This window comes from Bufo gargarizans, chromosome 10, assembly GCF_014858855.1.
Source record: "Bufo gargarizans isolate SCDJY-AF-19 chromosome 10, ASM1485885v1, whole genome shotgun sequence".
NCBI classification, from domain to species: domain Eukaryota; kingdom Metazoa; phylum Chordata; class Amphibia; order Anura; family Bufonidae; genus Bufo; species Bufo gargarizans.
In genome coordinates, this window is record NC_058089.1 from 127,993,582 (window position 1) to 128,017,734 (window position 24,153).

The following is a 24,153-nucleotide window of genomic DNA, read 5'->3' on the forward strand; positions in this document are numbered from 1 at the left end:
AACCCCTGGAAATGAGCAGCGTATAATGAGATGGAAAAATGAATCCAGCCAGCAAAGGAGGCAATATGGAGAATCACAATACATTAGTGAGTGCCTTGTATTGGCCATTAGCAAGATCATTAGAAGAATCAATAATGGCAAAAAAGAAGTAAAGCGAGCTACGTTCACAACCACAAAAACAATATAAGAAAGGACTAACACATCTTCAAGACGTCAGCAAAATAGCAGGATTTTATAGTAACATAACAAAACGTGAATTATTAGAACTAGAAAATCCCAAATCTGAACCGTTCTGGCGTAAGAAAGGCTTAAATCTAAAACCAGTTTCCACACACATCACTTATTTAGGGATACAAATTGTGAGATAATTCATGATATATAAGAATGGTCTAGAGTTTAGAATTTTTACGTCATTTTTTTACACCTGTGTCTAACTACGCAGAAGTAATTCACCGAAGTCTCGTATGACGAAGTTTGGCTTCATGGAGCCAATACATTTTAATACTGTACAAAAACAGCATTAAAAGCAATGTATTTGAACGAATCAACTTCAGATTTATGATCCGAAGCTCGATTCGCTGAAGCCTAATTACCACATAGAGATGCCTGTTTTTTCTATGCTTAGAAGCTAACACATATTACTGGTGTCTGTATAATCATACATTGTGCCTGTAAATAAAGCAGTGATATGTAGATGAGCTTTCTGAGCAGATGTCAGTGTGGTGAAGCTATAGTACATAGTGTATATGATATGTAGATGAGCTTTTTGAGCAGATCTCAGTGTGGTGAAGCTATAGTACATAGTGTATATGATATGTAGAGGAGCTTTCTGAGCAGATCTCAGTGTGGTGAAGCTATAGTACATAGTGTATATGATATGTAGATGAGCTTTCTGAGCGGATCTCAGTGTGGTGAAGCTATAGTACATAGTGTATATGATATGTAGAGGAGCTTTCTGAGCAGATCTCAGTGTGGTGAAGCTATAGTACATAGTGTATATGATATGTAGAGGAGCTTTCTGAGCAGATCTCAGTGTGGTGAAGCTATAGTACATAGTGTATATGATATGTAGAGGAGCTTTCTGAGCAGATCTCAGTGTGGTGAAGCTATAGTACATAGTGTATATGATATGTAGAGGAGCTTTCTGAGCAGATCTCAGTGTGGTGAAGCTATAGTACATAGTGTATATGATATGTAGATGAGCTTTCTGAGCGGATCTCAGTGTGGTGAAGCTATAGTACATAGTGTATATGATATGTAGAGGAGCTTTCTGAGCAGATCTCAGTGTGGTGAAGCTATAGTACATAGTGTATATGATATGTAGAGGAGCTTTCTGAGCAGATCTCAGTGTGGTGAAGCTATAGTACATAGTGTATATGATATGTAGAGGAGCTTTCTGAGCAGATCTCAGTGTGGTGAAGCTATAGTACATAGTGTATATGATATGTAGATGAGCTTTCTGAGCAGATCTCAGTGTGGTGAAGCTATAGTACATAGTGTATATGATATGTAGATGAGCTTTTTGAGCAGATCTCAGTGTGGTGAAGCTATAGTACATAGAGTATATGATATGTAGATTAGATTTTTGAGCAGATCTCAGTGTGGTGAAGCTATAGTACATAGAGTATATGATATGTAGATGAGCTTTCTGAGCAGATCTCAGAGTGGCGAAGCTATAGTACATAGTGTATATGATATGTAGATGCTAGGACACAGCTCTGCCCTCAGCATGTCTATCCCTGTCAATCAAGGGGAGAGGGGAGTGTGAAGATCACAGGGGGTATTACGAGGCAGTGCTCAAAGGGTTCAGCCCTGCCTCCTGGTGCTCCAATTGCTCGTTTGTATATCAATAAAAACATGGATACCTCTGGAGCTGTTTAACATACAGACAAAAGAAAGATGTAGTTTTAATCAGTTTTCATTTGTTATACCGTTAATTTATATGTATGTATTTGAGGGAGGACTACAACCCAAAAAAGGCTTGTAAAAAGCAAATGTTCTGATTTATTAATTATAACTGAAAACTTCAATAAAAAGAATATATAAAAAAAAAAAGGATATAGCCACACGGTCAGGTTCCCAAATTCCCAAATTTAGGAGCGGGTGGTAAAAGGAGAGAACATGTTATGGGCAAATACGACTGTTATGGGCTAGATACGAATTGACTCCTGGTTCTGGCTTCAAAAACTGCATTAAAAGAAACCTGAATGTGTCAGAAGGTTTTTAGGGGGTGGTCAGAAACCCTCAGGGAAAACATACAACCTTCTCGCGGATCATGTCTTTCAGATTCAGGCCCAGGAACCCAGCCAACAAAACTGATCAATGACCCGGCGCTGCTCCTCAAGGGATGGAGACGGAGGACTGTAACTTTTCCTGGCTTTGTGTGTTAACCAGCTGCACGCCCTCCCATATGGAGGCAGCTTTTACACTTACCTGATTTCTCCAAACACGGAGCCAGCCTTTAAGCTGACCAGCACTGTCTGTCCATCTGGGCCACCCAAGACCTGCACCTCTCCAGCTTTTATGATGTACATTTCACGTCCAATCTCTCCCTGCAAGAGACATCCCGGGTACAGCATAAACGTGTAAGCCCCAGAACCCCCGCCGTGATCCAGAGAAGCCCCTGCATAGCAGCAGCCGGTCCCTCACCTTCTTACACACGTAGTCTCCAGGCAGGTAAACCACAGAGCGGAGTCTCTTCAGCATGTCGTAAATCATCTGACGGTCACAACCCTGAGAAACACAGACAGAGACAGTTACCCAGTAGTGGATAATGGTGGCCATGGAGGGGTCGGGCAGCACAGCCGGTACCTGGAACAGACCCACTTTACTGACGATGTTGTAATTCACGTCAATGGCCAGATCCAACCTCATTTTATCAGGAAGTTGAACCATCAGCTCCGACTCATCTAGATAAATATAAGTGAGGTTATTACACTCCGGGTCGTGCAGGTCTGATCTATCTCATGCAGGAGCGGATGCAGACGAGCGCCAGCTCTTACCCAGCATGCCTTGGGACTGCCAAGTGTACTCATACCACATCTTGACGCGTTTTTGGACAGGGCGGGGTATCTTGTAGCAGGTCATGTACTTTATGGTGCTGTCCATACAGCTGCGGTAATATGTCTGACCGGCGGTCGCTGCTCCCACGACGTCCCTCATCTGTAAGACATGGAGAAGTATGCCCACTAGATAACGTACGAGAAGGGGCAAGAGCGTCGCCTCTCGTTAACACGTGGATCGGGGAATGTCGTCTCTCACCTGACCGATCATTACAGAGAAGGCAAACACACCCATGAAGTAATTCAGCAACTGGAACCAAAGCTCAAAAAGTGTCTGAGGGTCTGGGAGGCCTCCGATGGTGATGAGGGTCTTCACCGCCCAATAATAGCAGCGGATGTAGCTGAAGAACATGACATGAATGAATTCAGCAAAGAATGAGCAGTCTGGACTGCAGAGCTGACAATCAGCATTGGGGGCTGCTCACCTGTTACCCTCTCCGTCATACACCCATTTGGTGGACCTCAGCCCCTGGTAGTCAGAGGCCCAATAATAGAGGCATGCGTTCATGTGCAGACAGTACAGGAGGTAGGCGGTGGTGCGGATGACTCTGACAACAGACAACAGATGTTACCTCATGTAACTGACGGCACAGCTGCCGGCGGCAGGCACTCACCTGTAGATGTACGCTTTACTCAGAATGGCCTCCAGACGGTTGTTGAATTCGAAGAAAGCCATGTACTGAAACAGAAAAGCATGCTGTTACTGGTGCGCCTGCAGGGGGCGCTGCGCCTGCCTTCATGCCCACTCACCTTCAGTATACGCGGCAAACGCAGGATGGACTTCACTCCAAATTTTAGGTAGAGCAGATCCAGAGGAAGGAGAGAGATGACGTCCATCTGCGGGGACACAGCCTGTTATAACACATACCGCTCCAGCGCTCCTCCCGGTAGACAGCAAGCACCTACCTTAAATCGCTCCGTCTTTATATAGTGCTGACGCATATCCTTCTTGTCTGTCTATAAGGAAAGTAAGACAGTGTAGATAAGACACAGAGGACGTATAGATGGTATATACAGGACACAGAGGACGTATAGATGGTATATACAGGACATAGAGGATGTATAGATGGTATATACAGGGCACAGAGGATGTATAGATGGTGTATACAGGACACAGAGGATGTATAGATGGTGTATACAGGACACAGAGGACGTATAGATGGTGTATACAGGACACAGAGGAGGTATAGATGGTGTATACAGGACATAGAGGATGTATAGATGGTGTATACAGGACACAGAGGAGGTATAGATGGTATATACAGGACATAGAGGATGTATAGATGGTGTATACAGGACACAGAGGATGTATAGATGGTGTATACAGGACACAGAGGAGGTATAGATGGTATATACAGGACACAGAGGAGGTATAGATGGTATATACAGGACATAGAGGATGTATAGATGGTGTATACAGGACACAGAGGACATATAGATGGTATATACAGGACACAGAGGAGGTATAGATGGTGTATACAGGACACAGAGGATGTATAGATGGTGTATACAGGACACAGAGGATGTATAGATGGTGTATACAGGACACAGAGGATGTATAGATGGTGTATACAGGACACAGAGGATGTATAGATGGTGTATACAGGACACAGAGGATGTATAGATGGTATATACAGGACACAGAGGAGGTATAGATGGTATATACAGGACACAGAGGATGTATAGATGGTATATACAGGACACAGAGGAGGTATAGATGGTATATACAGGACACAGAGGAGGTATAGATGGTATATACAGGACACAGAGGACGTATAGATGGTATATACAGGACATAGAGGATGTATAGATGGTGTATACAGGACACAGAGGACGTATAGATGGTATATACAGGACATAGAGGACGTATAGATGGTGTATACAGGACACAGAGGACGTATAGGTGGTATATACAGGACATAGAGTACGTATAGATGGTGTATACAGGACATAGAGGACGTATAGGTGGTATATACAGGACACAGAGGAGGTATAGATGGTATAGATGGTATATACAGGACACAGAGGACGTATAGATGGTGTATACAGGACATAGAGGACGTATAGATGGTATATACAGGACACAGAGGACGTATAGATGGTGTATACAGGACATAGAGGACGTATAGATGGTATATACAGGACATAGAGGAGGTATAGATGGTATATACAGGACATAGAGGACGTATAGATGGTATATACAGGACACAGATGATGTATAGATGGTATATACAGGACATAGAGGAGGTATAGATGGTATATACAGGACACAGAGGATGTATAGATGGTATATACAGGACACAGAGGAGGTATAGATGGTGTATACAGGACATAGAGTACGTATAGATGGTGTATACAGGACATAGAGGACGTATAGATGGTGTATACAGGACACAGAGGACGTATAGATGGTGTATACAGGACATAGAGGACGTATAGATGGTGTATACAGGACACAGAGGATGTATAGATGGTATATACAGGACATAGAGGACGTATAGATGGTGTATACAGGACACAGAGGACGTATAGATGGTATATACAGGACACAGAGGACGTATAGATGGTGTATACAGGACATAGAGGACGTATAGATGGTATATACAGGACATAGAGGACGTATAGATGGTATATACAGGACACAGAGGACGTATATATGGTGTATACAGGACATATAGGACGTATAGATGGTATATACAGGACATAGAGTACGTATAGATGGTATATACAGGACACAGAGGACGTATAGATGGTATATACAGGACACAGAGGACGTATAGATGGTATATACAGGACACAGAGGATGTATAGATGGTACAAAAGGATATAGAGGATGCACAGATGGTATATACAGGACATAAGAGGACGTGCGGATGATATAATGATACAGAAGATGTATAGACAATATAGTCTCTAGCGGGATATACAGATAAAACTGTCAATGCCTCGGTTACTCACTATGATGTCACCACCTCGCACAAACTGCAGCCGGACCTGGAAGACGACGATGTCCAGCAGGTAGATGAGGTCACACAGGTAGTCCATGAACAGCCAGTAATGGATGTTTGTCGGCGTCTGATAGGGGAAAGCCCAGCGCACGGGGATCAGCCAGCAGTTCCAGTTCCAGGCCAACACCACAAAGAAAAGCCACAGGACATACATGAGGTCTGCGGGCGGAAAGAGACACGAGTGAGGAGCGCAGGCCCCTCCCCGGAGCAGCTCATTCCCAGCCCCCTCCCAAATAACGCTGGCCCTATCAGGCAGGACACGGGCGTGTGTTGGGGGCAGGACACGGGCATCTGGTAGAGACAGGACACGGGCGTCTGGTAGAGACAGGACACAGATGTGTGTTGGTGGCAGGACACAGGTATCTGGTAGAGACAGGACACGGGCGTCTGGCAGAGACAGGACACGGGCGTGTGTTGGGGGCAGGACACGGGCGTGTGTTGGGGGCAGGACACGGGCGTGTGTTGGGGGGCAGGACACGGGCGTGTGTCGGGGGCAGGACACAGGCGTGTGTTGGGGGCAGGACACGGGCGTGTGGTTGGGGCAGGACACGGGCGTGTGTTGGGGGCAGGACACGGGAATGAGGTAGAGGCAAGACACGGGCGTGCGTTGGGGGCAGAATGCAGGTGTTGGGGTGGAGTAGCACTGCTCTTCATAACCTAGGTCAGCAGGATGGGTAATGTTCTGGTCCTGCCCCGCACCAGGTCATTATCCGAGTTACGTCTGAACCCACCATGGGAGGTCATATGAGACCGGATCAACCCCCACCCCCTGCCCAACCTTCTTACTGGTCAATGGATCGATGCTGGCGGGGAACTCATACTTATGGAAGCGCTTGCGCCATGGCCGGATCTTGAACTTGCAGCAGAGCATCTCACAATCATGCCCCTCCACTGCAGCACCCTCGTTTTCTGGCTTCACCTCAGGAGGGGGAGGTGGTGGAGCAGCAGCTTTTTTAGATGGTGCTACAAAGAAGGCAATGAAGACACAGCAGGGTTAATTTCTCCCGTTATCCGCCCGCAGCCCCTCATCCCCTGCACAGACTCACATGAAGGCGGACTCTCCTCCTCAGAAGACATCTCAGGATCTATGAGTCGCTCCTTTACTCGCTCTGTCCTGTCCTTGAAGAGCCGCACCAGCTCCTGCAGCCGTTCCGTGATGACAGCACTGCTGTGGCTGACAGTGGATGCAGAGCGCTCCATGACCCTGCACCACGGACAGAGGACAAGTCAGCACCAACATGAATGCCCAGAATGTCAGCCATCCATGTCTCCATCTCTGACGGCATCTAGATGAACCTGGAGATTACTGGGGACCACCCTGAGGAGTCCTGGGGAGGGGACAGTGGGCTGACCGCATCTAGCTTAATCTGGAGATCACTGGGGACCACCCTGAGGAGTCCTGGGGAGGGGACAGCGGGCTGACCGCATCTAGCTGAACCTGGAGATCACTCGGGACCACCCTGAGGAGTCCTGGGAAGGGGACAGCAGACTAACCACATCTAGCTGAACCTGGAGATTACTGGGGACCACCCTGAGGAGTCCTGGGAAGGGGACAGCAGACTAACCACATCTAGCTGAACCTGGAGATTACTGGGGTCACCCTGAGGAGTCCTGGGAAGGGGACAGCAGACTAACCACATCTAGCTGAATCTGGAGATTACTGGGGACCACCCTGAGGAGTCCTGGGAAGGGGGACAGCAGACTAACCACATCTAGCTGAACCTGGAGATCACTCGGGACCACCCTGAGGAGTCCTGGGAAGGGGGACAGCAGACTAACCACATCTAGCTGAACCTGGAGATCACTCGGGACCACCCTGAGGAGTCCTGGGAAGGGGGACAGCAGACTAACCACATCTAGCTGAACCTGGAGATTACTGGGGACCACCCAGAGGAGTCCTTGAGAAGGGGACAGTGGGCTGACCGCATCTAGCTTAATCTGGAGATTACTGGGCGCCACCCTGAGGAGTCCTTGAGAAGGGGACAGCGGGGTGACCGCATCTAGCTTAATCTGGAGATCACTGGGGACCACCCTGAGGAGTCATGGAGAAGAGGACAACGGGCTGACCACATCTAGCTGAATCTGGAGATCACTGGGGACCACCCTGAGGAGTCCTGGGGAGGGGACAGCAGACTAACCACATCTAGCTGAACCTGGAGATTACTGAGGACCACCCTGAGGAGTCCTGGGGAGGGGACAGCTGACTAACCACATATAGCTGAACCTGGAGATTACTGAGGACCACCCTGAGGAGTCCTGGGGAGGGGACAGCTGACTAACCACATCTAGCTGAACCTGGAGATTACTGGGGACCACCCTGAGGAGTCCAGGGGAGGGGACAGCGGGCTGATGATGAGGATGGTGGCACACTTACTCTTCCTCCTCTGGGTCCGCTTCCTCCAGGTTTTCCGCCTCAGACTGCGTCCTCTTCCGGCTATAAGAACAAATTCAGCTGCGTGACAGGTCAAGCCAAGCGCCTACGGCACAGGGTGCCACTCACATCACACTGGGGAGCAGACTGGGGGGGGGGGGTACCTCTTTGCTGCCAGGGAAGTTCCTGGAACAGTCAGCGTCCGGAGCTTGTACGGGGAAACAGGGGGGTGGATAGGAGCCTCCTGCACCAGAGTATCCGTGACACTGCCGGAGTCCACATCCTCAATACTGACTGCAGGGTGACTGAAGGACATGACATCTGCAGGAGGCAGACACAAGACCGTCATACACTGACCACAGGTAAGAGACCGTCATACACTGACCACAGGTAAGAGACCGTCATACACTGACCACAGGCATGAGACAGTCATACACTGACCACAGACACAAGACCGTCATACACTGACTCCACAGACACGAGACCGTCACACACTGACACTATAGACAGATGAGAGCGTCACACGCTGACACTATAGACGATGAGACATTTATACGCTGACACTATAGACGGATGAGACATTTATACGCTGACACTACAGATATATGTGACCGCGCCCTGCAGCTGCAAGACTTGGGACTAATTCACACATGAATCTCCGCTCGCAAGAGACAGAATTGGATTAGGAGGTGAGGAGAGGAGCAGGAAACCATCAGCAGGACGGTTCTCGGCGATGTAACTGTATGCATCACAATAAAGCTGGGGGAGAGGATGGGGATGATGGGGATAAAGAGGATGGTGGTGATGATGGTGCAGATAAATAATGGTGGTGATGAGCATGAGAGATGGATGCTAATATGTACTATGGGGCAGATACATGATGGGGGTGATACTTCCCCACGATACGATGGGCGGCACAGTGTTTTTCAGGTGCTCTCCTGCTCCTTACGTAGTGACCCGAGCACAGGGGCTCTCCAGCAGTTATGTAAGTACTTGTCGTTGAATGTTAGGGCATGCTGGGAGTTGTGGTTCCACAACAGATTGGACGTAATAGGTCGGAGACCACTGCTCTACACTATGGGACGGCATTACTACTCTAATCTTCCCCTGATGATGACGTGTATTGTGATGGTCCCATGAAGCACTACGGTGTCTACCTGCAGCATGGCGGGGGCAGCCGGCGTCGCCCTGGAAGGTGGGGTTCAGCACCCCACCTCTGAAGCTGAGCGGGACAGAAGGGGCTCGGTAGTGGGGAACATTAGGAAGCTGGTCTGGGCCTTCTGGGAAGGCAGCTTGTGAGCATCGCCCGCCACGACCACCAGAGGGCACCAGTCGAGACAGCTCTACGTCAGCGCTGTGGCGGGACATGATGGCGGCAGCTACAGAGCAGGCAAAGCGTTGGACCTGCAACTAGACGAGGAGGAGAAAGCGTAAGAGCAGACACACCCACTGCGCCACATTCTCCAGTCACACAGCATCCTCACTTCCTGTGGCAGTCTTCACTGTACTTCTGGAATTGAATTTATGAAGCAGATCTACAGACAAAGCGGTAAATGATAAAAATGCTGCTTCAATGACTGGGAGCTACGGGGGCAGTGGCCATTAAGAGGTTAACTGGAAAGCTAGGCCCAGCACAGCCCACTCCGACACAGCGGAGGCGTTACCTGAATCCACAGCCGAGAAAATACCAACAACTTCTTCCAGACCCTGCAAAAAACACAGGAACCGCGTCACATCACAGCCGCCATGACGGGAGGAGGTCACATCACAGCCGCCATGACGGGAGGAGGTCACACAACAGCCGCCATGACGGGAGGAGGTCACATAACAGCCGCCATGACAGGAGGAGGTCACATCACAGCCGCCATGACGGGAGGAGGTCACATCACAGCCGCCATGACCGGAGGAGGTCACACAACAGCCGCCATGACGGGAGGAGGTCACATCACAGCCGCCATGACGGGAGGAGGTCACATCACAGCCGCCATGACGGGAGGAGGTCACATCACAGCCGCCATGACGGGCGGAGGTCACATCACAGCCGCCATGACGGGATGAGGTCACATCACAGCCGCCATGACGGGAGGAGGTCACATCACAGCCGCCATGACGGGAGGAGGTCACATCACAGCCGCCATGACGGGAGGAGGTCACATCACAACCATCATGACCGGAGGAGGTCACACAACAGCCGCCATGACGGGAGGAGGTCACATCACAGCCGCCATGACAGGAGGAGGTCACATAACAGCCGCCATGACGGGAGGAGGTCACATCACAGCCGCCATGACGGGAGGAGGTCACATCACAGCCGCCATGACGGGAGGAGGTCACATCACAACCGCTATGACGGGAGGAGGTCACATCACAGCCGCCATGACGGGAGGAGGTCACATCACAGCCGCCATGACGGGAGGAGGTCACACAACAGCCGCCATGACGGGAGGAGGTCACATCACAACCATCATGACCGGAGGAGGTCACACAACAGCCGCCATGACGGGAGGAGGTCACATCACAGCCGCCATGACAGGAGGAGGTCACATAACAGCCGCCATGACGGGAGGAGGTCACATCACAGCCGCCATGACGGGAGGAGGTCACATCACAGCCGCCATGACGGGAGGAGGTCACATCACAGCCGCCATGGCGGGATGAGGTCACATCACAGCCGCCATGACGGGAGGAGGTCACATCACAGCCGCCATGACGGGAGGAGGTCACATCACAGCCGCCATGACGGGAGGAGGTCACATCACAACCATCATGACCGGAGGAGGTCACACAACAGCCGCCATGACGGGAGGAGGTCACATCACAGCCGCCATGACCGGAGGAGGTCACATAACAGCCGCCATGACGGGAGGAGGTCACATCACAGCCGCCATGACGGGAGGAGGTCACATCACAGCCGCCATGACGGGAGGAGGTCACATCACAGCCGCCATGACGGGCGGAGGTCACATCACAGCCGCCATGACGGGAGGAGGTCACATCACAGCCGCCATGACGGGAGGAGGTCACATCACAGCCGCCATGACGGGAGGAGGTCACATCACAGCCGCCATGACTGGAGGAGGTCACATCACAGCCGCCATGACGGGAGGAGGTCACATCACAGCCGCCATGACGGGAGGAGGTCACATCACAGCCGCCATGACGGGAGGAGGTCACATCACAGCCGCCATGACGGGAGGAGGTCACATCACAGCCGCCATGACGGGAGGAGGTCACATCACAGCCGCCATGACGGGAGGAGGTCACATCACAGCCGCCATGATGGGAGGAGGTCACATCACAGCCGCCATGATGGGAGGAGGTCACATCAAAGCCGCCATGACGGGCGGAGGTCACATCACAGCCGCCATGACGGGAGGATGTCACATCACAGCCGCCATGACGGGAGGAGGTCACATCACAGCCGTCATGACGGGAGGAGGTCACATAACAGCCGCCATGACGGGAGGAGGTCACATCACAGCCGCCATGACGGGAGGAGGTCACATCACAGCCGCCATGACGGGAGGAGGTCGCATCACAGCCGCCATGACGGGAGGAGGTCACATCACAGCCGTCATGACGGGAGGAGGTCACATAACAGCCGCCATGACAGGAGGAGGTCACATCACAGCCGCCAGGACGGGAGGAGGTCACATCACAGCCGCCATGACAGGAGGAGGTCGCATCACAGCCGCCATTACGGGAGGAGGTCACATCACAACCATCATGACAGGAGGAGGTCACATCACAGCCGCCAGGACGGGAGGAGGTCACATCACAGCCGCCATGACAGGAGGAGGTCGCATCACAGCCGCCATTACGGGAGGAGGTCACATCACAGCCGCCATGACAGGAGGAGGTCACATCACAGTCGCCATGACGGGAGGAGGTCACATCACAGCCGCCATGACGGGAGGAGGTCACTCATACATGCCCCAGGACGCCGTGTTACCTGTATGTACTGGGCGCTCACCACTTCTTCAACCACTGTGGGGGGCAGGATGGCCGTGTCCAGACCTTCCGGGGGACCCCGAACCGTCACCTGACTGAGAGAATGAGCGGTTACCAACCACAATACAAAGATGACCAATGCTGATGAGATGTCACCACAAACTCGGCCCCCTGTCCCTGCTAACCCTGTGTACCTCCTCCTCAGTAATGACCTCTGTACCTCCTCAGTAATGACCTCTGTACCTCCTCAGTAATGACCTATGTACCTCCTCCACACCGCTGACCTCTGTACCTCCTCAGTAATGACCTCTGTACCTCCTCCACACCACTGACCTCTGTACCTCCTCAGTAATGACCTCTGTACCTCCTCCACACCACTGACCTTTGTACCTCCTCCACACAACTGACCTCTGCACCTCCTCCACACCGCTGACCTCTGTACCTCCTCCACACCGCTGACCTCTGTACCTCCTCCACACCACTGACCTCTGTACCTCCTCCACACCGCTGACCTCTGTACCTCCTCCACACCGCTGACCTCTGTACCTCCTCCACACCGCTGACCTCTGTACCTCCTCCACACCACTGACCTCTGTACCTCCTCAGTAATGACCTCTGTACCTCCTCCACACCACTGACCTCTGTACCTCCTCCACACCACTGACCTCTGTACCTCCTCAGTAATGACCTCTGTACCTCCTCCACACCGCTGACCTCTGTACCTCCTCCACACCACTGACCTCTGTACCTCCTCCACACCGCTGACCTCTGTACCTCCTTCTCACCGCTGACCTCTGTACCTCCTCCTCACCGGTAACCTCTGTACCTCCTCCTCACCGGTAACCTCTTTACCTCCTCCTCACTGGTAACCTCTGTACCTCCTCCTCAGTAATGACCTCGGTACCTCCTCGGTTATGACCTCTCTACCTCCCCCAAGGACTGACCCCCAGGGCTCGCCGTGGTGTCACAAGTGACCTCCTCCACACCGCTAACCTCTGTACCTCCTCCACACTGCTAACCTCTGTACCTCATCCACACAGCTAACCTCTGTACCTCCTCCTCACCGGTAACCTCTGTACCTCCTCCTCAGTAATGACCTCTGTACCTCCTCCTCACCGCTGACCTCTCTACCTCCTCCACAGCTGACCTCTGTACCTCTTCCACACCGCTAACCTCTGTACCTCCTCCACACCCATGACCTCTGTACCTCCTCCTCACCGGTAACATCTGTACCTCCTCCACACAGCTGACCTCTGTACCTCCTCGGTTATGACCTCTCTACCTCCTCCTCAGTAATGACCTCTGTACCTCCTCCTCACAGCTGACCTTTGTACCTCTTCCACACAGCTGACCTCTGTACCTCCTCCACACCCATGACCTCTGTACCTCCTCCTCACCGGTAACATCTGTACCTCCTCCACACAGCTGACCTCTGTACCTCCTCCTCAGTAATGACCTCTGTACCTCTTCCACACAGCTGACCTCTGTACCTCCTCCTCAGTAATGACCTCTGTACCTCCTTCACACAGCTGACCTCTGTACCTCTTCCACACAGCTGACCTCTGTACCTCCTCCTCAGTAATGACCTCTGTACCTCTTCCACACAGCTGACCTCTGTACCTCCTTCACACAGCTGACCTCTGTACCTCCTCCTCAGTAATGACCTCGGTACCTCCTTCTCACAGCTGACCTCGGTACCTCTTCCACACAGCTGACCTCTGTACCTCCTCCTCAGTAATGACCTCTGTACCTCCTCCACACAGCTGACCTCTGTACCTCCTCCTCAGTAATGACCTCGGTACCTCCTCCACACAGCTGACCTCTGTACCTCTTCCACACAGCTGACCTCTGTACCTCCTCCACACAGCTGACCTCTGTACCTCCTCCTCAGTAATGACCTCGGTACCTCCTTCTCACAGCTGACCTCGGTACCTCTTCCACACAGCTGACCTCTGTACCTCCTCCTCAGTAATGACCTCTGTACCTCCTCCACACAGCTGACCTCTGTACCTCCTCCTCAGTAATGACCTCGGTACCTCCTCCACACAGCTGACCTCTGTACCTCTTCCACACAGCTGACCTCTGTACCTCCTCCACACAGCTGACCTCTGTACCTCCTCCACACCACTGACCTCTGTACCTCCTCCACACAGCTGACCTCTGTACCTCCTCCACACAACTGACCTCTGCACCTCCTCCACACCGCTGACCTCTGTACCTCCTCCACACCGCTGACCTCTGTACCTCCTCCACACCACTGACCTCTGCACCTCCTCCACACCGCTGACCTCTGTACCTCCTCCACACCGCTGACCTCTGTACCTCCTCCACACAACTGACCTCTGCACCTCCTCCACACCGCTGACCTCTGTCTGTACCTCCTCCACACCACTGACCTCTGTACCTCCTCCACACCGCTGACCTCTGTACCTCCTCCACACCGCTGACCTCTGTACCTCCTCCACACCACTGACCTCTGTACCTCCTCAGTAATGACCTCTGTACCTCCTCCACACCACTGACCTCTGTACCTCCTCAGTAATGACCTCTGTACCTCCTCCACACCGCTGACCTCTGTACCTCCTCCACACCACTGACCTCTGTACCTCCTCCACACCGCTGACCTCTGTACCTCCTCCACACCGCTGACCTCTGTACCTCCTTCTCACCGCTGACCTCTGTACCTCCTCCTCACCGGTAACCTCTTTACCTCCTCCTCACTGGTAACCTCTGTACCTCCTCCTCAGTAATGACCTCGGTACCTCCTCGGTTATGACCTCTCTACCTCCCCCAAGGACTGACCCCCAGGGCTCGCCGTGGTGTCACAAGTGACCTCCTCCACACCGCTAACCTCTGTACCTCCTCCACACTGCTAACCTCTGTACCTCATCCACACAGCTAACCTCTGTACCTCCTCCTCAGTAATGACCTCTGTACCTCCTCCTCACCGCTGACCTCTCTACCTCCTCCACAGCTGACCTCTGTACCTCCTCCACACCCATGACCTCTGTACCTCCTCCTCACCGGTAACATCTGTACCTCCTCCACACAGCTGACCTCTGTACCTCCTCGGTTATGACCTCTCTACCTCCTTTTCACAGCTGACCTCTGTACCTCCTCCTCAGTAATGACCTCTGTACCTCTTCCACACAGCTGACCTCTGTACCTCCTCCTCAGTAATGACCTCTGTACCTCCTTCACACAGCTGACCTCTGTACCTCTTCCACACAGCTGACCTCTGTACCTCCTCCTCAGTAATGACCTCTGTACCTCTTCCACACAGCTGACCTCTGTACCTCTTCCACACAGCTGACCTCTGTACCTCCTTCACACAGCTGACCTCTGTACCTCCTCCTCAGTAATGACCTCGGTACCTCCTTCTCACAGCTGACCTCGGTACCTCTTCCACACAGCTGACCTCTGTACCTCCTCCTCAGTAATGACCTCTGTACCTCCTCCACACAGCTGACCTCTGTACCTCCTCCTCAGTAATGACCTCGGTACCTCCTCCACACAGCTGACCTCTGTACCTCTTCCACACAGCTGACCTCTGTACCTCTTGCACACAGCTGACCTCTGTACCTCCTCCTCAGTAATGACCTCGGTACCTCCTCGGTTAGGACCTCTCTACCTCCCCCAAGGACTGGCACCGGTGATGGCGGGCTCGGCAGCCGATGGTTTCGGGCATTCTCTCTGGTAATCGGATTGATTCTCGGCTCCGTGCACAGGACGGTTACTAAGGCAGCCGTTACTAGGGGGAGGCGAGGTTGCTAGGAGACCACTGCCTGGACCAGTACGTCATGACGTAATCAGCGGCATTTACTTACTGCGTCACCTGGGCCTCGTCTTCGCTGTCACTGTGGTAGCAGGAGACCTGCAGCCTGCGGGAAGAGACGCGTGAGAGCCGCACCGTCACCTACCGCTCCCCCAACCTACCTACCGCTCTCCACTCTCCACTCTGAACTATAACCGGCTGCCGCTCCTGTGCACTGCGACCTCCCCCCCCCCAGCAGGCCAATAAAACTACAACTCCCAGAATACTCCTTTTTCTTCTATGGGAGTTACAGGAACAGCTAAGTGTCCATGCTGAGAGTTGTAGTCGCACAGCAACTAGAGCCAGAGGTTGCTGATCCCTGATGTAGAGAAAGTGAATACAAGGCCCTTCCTAATGTATTGTGATTCTCCATGTTGTCTCCTTTGCTGGCTTCATTTATTTTTCCATCACATTATACACTGCTTGTTTCCATGGTTACGACCACCGTGCAATCCAGCAGCGGTGGTCGTGTTTGCACATTATAGGAAAAAGTGCCGGCCTCTCCGGTGGCTGAGACTGTGGGAGCGCACATAGGCCGGAGCTTTTCCCTGTAGTGTGCAAGCACGGCCACCGCTGCTGGATTGTAGGGTGGTCGTAACCATGGAAACGAGCAGTGTATAATGTGATGGAAAAATAAATGAAGCCAGCAAAGGAGACAACATGGAGAATCACAATGCAGTAGTAAGTGCCTTTTATTTAGTGCATCTGCATTTACATTTATGATATTTATAATGCTCTTTACTGGAGTGAGACCCCCCCCCCCATTATAATATACAGTACAGTATGCAGCTTCTGGGGCTTCTTACTCTGATTCTTCCTCTTCTTCCTCCAAAATCCAGGAAAGCCTCCTGAGGAGAGAGAACAAGACGTGAAGAGACACTCTATATCCGAGAGAGACTTTTTATATCCACGAGATGACCTATATCCGAGAGATGCCATAAAGAGACTCTCTATATCCGAGAGGCGCTGTAAAGAGACGCTCTAGATCCGAGAGAGACACCGTGAAGAGACGTGCTAGATCCGAGAGAGACGCCGTGAAGAGACGCGCTAGATTCGAGAGAGACGCTCTAGATCCGAGAGAGACACCGTGAAGAGACGCTCTATATCTGAGAGACACCGTGAAGAGAAGACTCTGTATCCGAGAGACGCCGTGAAGAGAGACTCTGTATCCGAGAGACACCGTGAAGAGACGCTCTGGATCCGAGAGAGACACCGTGAAGAGACGCTCTAGATCCGAGATAGACGCCGTGAAGAGACGCTCTGGATCCAAGAGAGACACTGTGAAGAGACGCTCTAGATCCGAGAGAGACGCCGTGAAGAGACGCTCTAGATCCGAGAGACACTGTGAAGAGACTCTTTATGTCCAAGAGACGCCGTGAAGAGATGCTGTAGACCTGAGAGATGCCGTGAAGACACTGTATCCGAGAGATTCCGTCAAGAGACGCTATACACTCACCTAAAGAATTATTAGGAACACCTGTTCTATTTCTCATTAATGCGATTATCTAGTCAACCAATCACATGGCAGTTGCTTCGATGCATGGAGGGTTGTGGTCCTGGTCAAGACAATCTCCTGAACTCCAAACTGAATGTCAGAATGGGAAAGAAAGGTGGGCTACAACAGCAGAAGACCCCACCGGGTACCACTCATCTCCACTACAAATAGGAAAAAGAGGCTACAATTTGCACGAGCTCAACAAAATTGCACTGTTGAATACTGGAAAAATGTTGCCTGGTCTGATGAGTCTCGATTTCTGTTGAGACATTCAAATGGTAGAGTCCGAATTTGGTGTAAACAGAATGAGAACATGTATCCATCATGCCTTGTTACCACTGTGCAGGCTGGTGGTGGGGGTATAATGGTGTGGGGGATGTTTTCTGGGCACACTTTAGGCCCCTTAGTGCCAATTGGCCATTGTTTAAATGCCACGGGCTACCTGAGCATTGTTTCTGACCATGTCCATCCCTTCATGACCACCATGTACCCATCCTCTGATGGCTACTTCCAGCAGGATAATGCACCATTTCACAAAGCTCCAATCATTTCAAATTGGTTTCTTGAACATGACAATGAGTTCATTGTACTAAAATGGCCCCACAGTCACCAGATCTCAACCCAATAGAGCATCTTTGGGATGTGGTGGAACGGGAGCTTCGTGCCCTGGATGTGCATCCCTCAAATCTCCAACTGCAAGATGCTATCCTATCAATATGGGCCAACATTTCTAAAGATGCTATCAGCACCTTGTGGAATCAATGCCACGTAGAATTAAGGCAGTTCTGAAGGCAAAAGGGGGTCCAAGTATTAGTATGGTGTTCCTAATAATTCTTTAGGTGAGTGTATATCTGAGAGATGTTCTAGATCCGTGAGACGCCGTGAAGAGACACTCTGTATTCGAGAGATGCCGCAAAGAGACGCTCTAGATCCGAGAGACACCGTGAAGAGACACTCTGTATCTGAGAGACGCCGTGAAGAGATGCTCTATATCTGAGAGACGCCGTTAAGACACTCTGTATCCGAGAGATGCCGTGAAGAGATGCTATATATCCGAGACATGCCACTCAATATCCAAGAGACGCCATGAAGAGATGCACTGTATCCGAGAGACGCTCTATATCCGAGAGACACCGTGAAGAGACGCTCTGTAGATCAGCATTACTCACTCGTTCTCAGACTCCGTGACTTCTCTTTCAACCCTGTGTCAGAAATACAGAATTAGCGCTCAGGAGGTGGAGATAACCAATTGGCGTATGTCTCAATGACATTCTGTGGGGTCACTTATTTTTGGGGACGCTGCAGTTGGGTGCACAGTGTCTGAAAGTTGCACTAAAGCCTGGTGTTCATGTAGTAGCAGTGGATGGGTCTGGAGGTGCTATATACTGCAGTATACTCTGGGGTCATTACATGGCATCACGTCAGCTCTGTGTCTGATGCCACTGACTACAGGGGCAGATCTCTTTTTGCCCCTCACCTTTTCCCTTCCTCGTGTTCTGGTGGTCTCACGAGCGAGACAGGAACCTCAGGTTGTGTTCCAACTTCTTCTACGCTTTCATCTGGTGCAGCCTCGTCCTGCAGGTGGGACTCTATATCCTCAGTCACCAGGCTCCTGTCCTCCGACTGCCCGACTACTGGAGAGAGATAGAGATGACAACAGCCAGTTACTATGGAGTCCGGCATATGTCACCCCCTAGTGTGACCCGTATAGTAACAGGATGACCATTGTTGACCTGTCCATACAGGACTGTTTAGAGCGGAGTGTTGTGTGCATATGTCAGGCAGGATTGAAGAGGAGGACCTGTGGTGAACAGAGTGCCCCTTTAACATGCTGCATATTATATTCCATGTGTGGTGTGATGGTCACACTGCCCACTGTGACTTTTATATGACCAACTAACATCTGCCTCTTCTCTCCACCTACATCTGTATATAGGTTTATAGCATACAGAGAGACCTTGTAGGCCGAGGTCTTCCCTGTGATTAGGAGTCCTCGCTCCCTTTGGCTTCTTGCACACAAATGTTGTGCATCCGCAATTTACGGTCCCCAATGCACAGGCAACGTCCGTGCGGCGGCCGGGACGGATCGAGACACGTTTTGTTGCGGTGCGGAGGCACGGACAGAAACACCACGGAAGCATTCCGTTCTGCATCTCCATTATTGCAGACCCATTCAAGTGAATGGGTCCGCATCCGTGATTCAGAGTGCACACGGGCCGGTGCCGTGTATTGCGGACCAGCCGTATGTGGGCCACAATACGACCACGGGCACACAACGTTCGTGTGCAAGAAGCCTTTCTGGAATGTGTAAACGTAAAAATCTTAAGTGATGATCCCGGAGGACTGCTCCTGCCCTTTACCGCAAGACCCCACCAAATCACCAGGGCAGATCATTGACTACATCTTCTGTACCTTCTTCCTCTGACTCCTCAGGAGATTCAAATGCGACAGCTTCAGGGATGAGCTCCTCATGATACATGGGGTCCCAGGGTGGAAGGCAGTGACCACTATCTTGTCCTTCACTATCTTGAATGACTGCCTCTTCAGGTTGGGCCTCTGCAGCCGCCATTTTTCCTCCTGCAGGGGTTTCTTCTCCATCCATTGTTTCTACTGTATAATCTTCATTCAGTGTAGTCTTGTCAAGAGTCGGTTCCTCACTTTGGCCATCAGTGACCCTCTCTTCGGGGTGCTCTCTGGGAATGTCCATATCCTCATGCAGGGCTTCTGTGGGTGGTGTGGTCTGTGTGTGACGGTCTTCAGTTTGGGTTGGCGTGTGCTCATCATAAGATGACTGCCTGTGGTCAGTGGTTTGATATGTGGCGTCCTCTGTCTGGGTCTCTCTATTTTCCATTTGAAACCTCCAGTTTTCCATTTCCACACGCTCGTCCACTGGAATGTCATGTTCTTTGTGTATTTTGGGTTGGTTTTCCTCCACAGGCCGCCATTCTGAAGTTTCCTCTCTTGTAGTTGTGTGTTCTTGCCTCTCAGTTTCAGAGGTCTGTTCTGTCATCACCTGGAGAGATGTGGCCTCTTGTGGGAGACAAGGTGTTGTACCATCCTCCAGCTGGACGCCTTGTTGGCAGGGTACACCTGGAGGTGTAGCATCATCTTCATCACTCCCCTGCACCATCTTGTTTCCTGTTTCCATCTGGCTTTGGAAGTGACCAGTTTGGTGAGATTGTGTAACATCCTCTTGGTGGCTGCCTACTTCCTCAAGGATATCTTGATCTTTTACTTCCACTGGCCCTGTCTGTGGTCTCTTCAGCTGGACGTTGAGCATAGTGGCACAATCCTCTGCCTGGAGCATTGTTGTATCTAGACCTTCAGTTCTTCCAGTGCTTTTCCATTCCTGTGCAGGTTTTTCCTCTTCATGACCTACTATCTTTTCTCCAGTCTCTGCATGTTCTAGAACTTTTTCCTTGGGTTCCCGTTGACTTTTTTCAGCCTGGAGCAGACTTCCTATTCTCTCTCTCTCAATAGTCAGTTCACTAATATAATCCCTGCTTGCTGGGGTTCTTTCATTTTCATTTCTTGTAGAATGACCATGGCTCAAACCCTGCACTTCCTCTTCATTTACAGTAGACTGACCATGACCCAGACCCTGCACTTCCTCTTCATTCCCAGTAGACTGACCATGACCCAGACCCTGCACTTCCTCTTCATTCCCAGTAGACAGACCAGAACTCAAACTCTGCACTTCCTTTTCATTTCTAGTAGAGTGACCGTGGCTCTGACCCTGCACTTCCTCTTCAGTAGTCTGTCCTTTGCTCAGACCCTGCACTGTGTCTTCAGTTCCAGTAGGTAGACCATGGCTCAGAGCCCACACTTTCTCATTTCCAGTAGAATGGCCGTGTCTTAGACCCTGCATTTCCTCTTCATTTCCAGTAGAATGACTGTGTCTCAGACCCTGTGCTTCCTCTTCATTTCCAGTAGAGTGACCATGGCAAAGACCCTGCACTTCCCCTTCATTTCCAATAGACTGATCATGGCTCGGACCCTGCACTTCCTCTTTATTTTCAGTAGACTGACTATGGCCCAGACCCTGCATTTCCTCTTCATTTCCAGTAGAGTGACCTTGGCCCAGACCCTGCACTTCCTCTTCATTTCCAGTAGACTGACCATGTCCCAGACCCTGCATTTCCTCTTCATTTTCAGTAGAGTGACCTTGGCCCAGACCCTGCACTTCCTCTTCATTTCCAGTAGAGTGACCTTGGCCCAGACTCTGCACTTCCTCTTCATTTCCAGTAGAGTGACCATGGCCCAGGCCCTGCACTTCCCCTTCATTTCCAGTAGACTGGCCATGGCTCAGACCCTGCACTTCTTCCTTTCCAGTAGACTGACCAAGGCTGGGACTCTCGTTCATTGTGTCTCTGGACACTTGGAGCATGTCCTCCCTGATGGTGTCAGCCAGACAGATGCCTCCACTGTGCTCCTGCCCATAGTCCGCGGGGGCGTCTTGCTGCTCCTCTGTCACACTCTGCTCTGTGTTTGTCTCATATTGGGGTTGTTCCTGGCTCTCGGATATGTCCATGCTCCGTCCACTCGGGTTCACATTCTCTGTTGTGTTGAAGCCTCTGCTCAGCTCTTCGAGGACCTTGATGGAACCTCTCCCTGGAAGGGAGGAGCAGGGCACGGGGTTACCGGGCTGTGCATAATCCAGTCAGAGCGGCGTCTACTATAAGCTCATGTCAGTCGCTTCTGTTTAGAGCATGGGCAGAGAAGTACTTAAAGGCAGCAGTTGTCTACGTCCCACCCGCAACCACCCTGCCTGCTGCTAGTTATACAGACAAGGCTCCACTTAAAGGGGACCCCTCACCTCTGCTGACAGGTCTGTTTTAGTAAATATCTGCATCCTCTGGAGCGTCCATTCTTATGACTATGTTGTGTCATGCCTCTATTATTCCTACTAGAAGTGTATGAATAAATTGCCAGCAGTCTGCAGTAAAGGTCCTGCTAGGTGTTACCAGTTTGGAGCGTGTCCCTGCACAGTCTGACACTATGCAATCAGTGCTTTCATCGTCAGACTGTGAAGGGACATGCCCCTAACTGGTAGTTATTTCATGAACTTCTAGTAGGAATAACAGAGGGATGGCACAACACAGTGTCATCAGAATAGATGGTCCACAATGGTTACTACATGGGCAATGTTACTCAGACATGTCAGGAGAGGTAACTTGTCCTATAAAGTCTGAGAGCTGGAACCCCAGCGTCAGAGGTGATTTGTAGCCGGCTCAGGCTCTGCTGGTCTGAGGGCCTCCTGCGTCATCTCCATCACTGTGTGAGGTGTAGGTCCAGGTGGAGCTTGTACCATGCAGGTAGGTGGTCATGAGCCCAGGCACCCCTGTCCTATAGTGTCTAATGTGGATAAAGCTTTCTCTGCAGCTTCCAGGGACAGTGCAGACAGTCGGCAGTGATACCCATGTGACCTACCATCAGGCGCCCGCTCCGCTGGGACTTCGTCCGCCAGGGGCTCTGCGCTCACGTCTTGCTCGGCATCTGGCGGTGGAATACAGACTGCGGGTAAATAACAAGGACAGATATAGTTGTGGTTCTGGAACTAGAGAAAGCAAGTACTGGCCAATGGCATGACCGCGGGGGGCTCTGGTGGTGTTCCTAAATCATAAGAAGTCCAGGGCCCGGCATTGGATCTCCTGTGCCGGTTATCAGCTCCCCCCAAATCCACATGATATTCCTGCTGCAGCCACCACTAGAGGGAGCTCTGGAGCTTGCTGCATACTGTGTTCTCATTAGTTGACCCCTGGTGGCAGAAGCTGGAAGACACCTATGTAACGGGATGCCATTGCTGGGAATTTGGAGCAATGTATCAGAAAAATAGTCTCATTCTATTTAGATAAACCCAAACTGGTAGATGGTGACTTTAAGACTATAAGTGACCATTACTAGACTGGTCATGTAAGTAGTTGTCCTGCCGAATAGTAGAGTGTTGGGGGCGGCCATCACCGATTGGTGGCGTAAGAACATGTGACCAGAGTGGGCCAGCGGTCTACATGTAACTGCTGCACGGGCGCCATCAGGGGTGAGCAGAGCCATAAAGTGAGGTCCCTGGACCCTCGCCCGCCACGCCTTTGGCTCCTGGATATGAATGCTACCTCTGCACCCGACAACTCTGACACCTCCACAGAACCACACAAGACACGGGGCACAAACTTTATTTCCTTTTCAAGACAAAAACAAATGCTGCAAATTCTCTTCCTCACAAAGATACGTTGAGATCTGGGAAAGGTGATAGGAATATTGCAGTGATGACTATGGGGGGTGCAGCAAAGACTATAAGCAGTGCAGTGATTACTGTGAGACGTGCAGTGACACTATAAGCAGTGCAGTGATTACTGTGAGACGTGCAGTGACACTATAAGCAGTGCAGTGATTACTGTGAGATGTGCAGTGACACTATAAGCAGTGCAGTGATTACTGTGAGCCGTGCAGTGACA

At 51.2% G+C, this 24,153-nt stretch overlaps 1 protein-coding gene across 1 annotated transcript in view; it reads right to left on the minus strand.

Moving 5' to 3' along the window:
• Positions 1-24,153, minus strand: part of CNGB1 (cyclic nucleotide gated channel subunit beta 1) — a 45,772-nt gene that overhangs the window by 7,898 nt on the left and 13,721 nt on the right. Inside the window, exons 17-40 of the mRNA XM_044269337.1 lie at positions 23,132-23,215; positions 19,179-19,335; positions 18,871-18,903; positions 17,154-17,561; positions 17,013-17,054; positions 16,220-16,273; positions 16,043-16,143; positions 10,106-12,364; positions 9,926-9,976; positions 9,599-9,820; positions 8,606-8,762; positions 8,445-8,504; positions 7,117-7,274; positions 6,857-7,033; positions 6,021-6,229; positions 3,969-4,019; positions 3,813-3,899; positions 3,677-3,741; positions 3,488-3,610; positions 3,262-3,403; positions 3,003-3,162; positions 2,812-2,909; positions 2,650-2,733; positions 2,434-2,552 (exon numbers count right to left, since the gene is read on the minus strand). Coding sequence (XP_044125272.1) covers positions 2,434-2,552; positions 2,650-2,733; positions 2,812-2,909; positions 3,003-3,162; positions 3,262-3,403; positions 3,488-3,610; positions 3,677-3,741; positions 3,813-3,899; positions 3,969-4,019; positions 6,021-6,229; positions 6,857-7,033; positions 7,117-7,274; positions 8,445-8,504; positions 8,606-8,762; positions 9,599-9,820; positions 9,926-9,976; positions 10,106-12,364; positions 16,043-16,143; positions 16,220-16,273; positions 17,013-17,054; positions 17,154-17,561; positions 18,871-18,903; positions 19,179-19,335; positions 23,132-23,215 — 5,101 coding nt within the window. The remainder of the gene's footprint in view (positions 1-2,433; positions 2,553-2,649; positions 2,734-2,811; positions 2,910-3,002; positions 3,163-3,261; positions 3,404-3,487; positions 3,611-3,676; positions 3,742-3,812; positions 3,900-3,968; positions 4,020-6,020; positions 6,230-6,856; positions 7,034-7,116; positions 7,275-8,444; positions 8,505-8,605; positions 8,763-9,598; positions 9,821-9,925; positions 9,977-10,105; positions 12,365-16,042; positions 16,144-16,219; positions 16,274-17,012; positions 17,055-17,153; positions 17,562-18,870; positions 18,904-19,178; positions 19,336-23,131; positions 23,216-24,153) is intronic.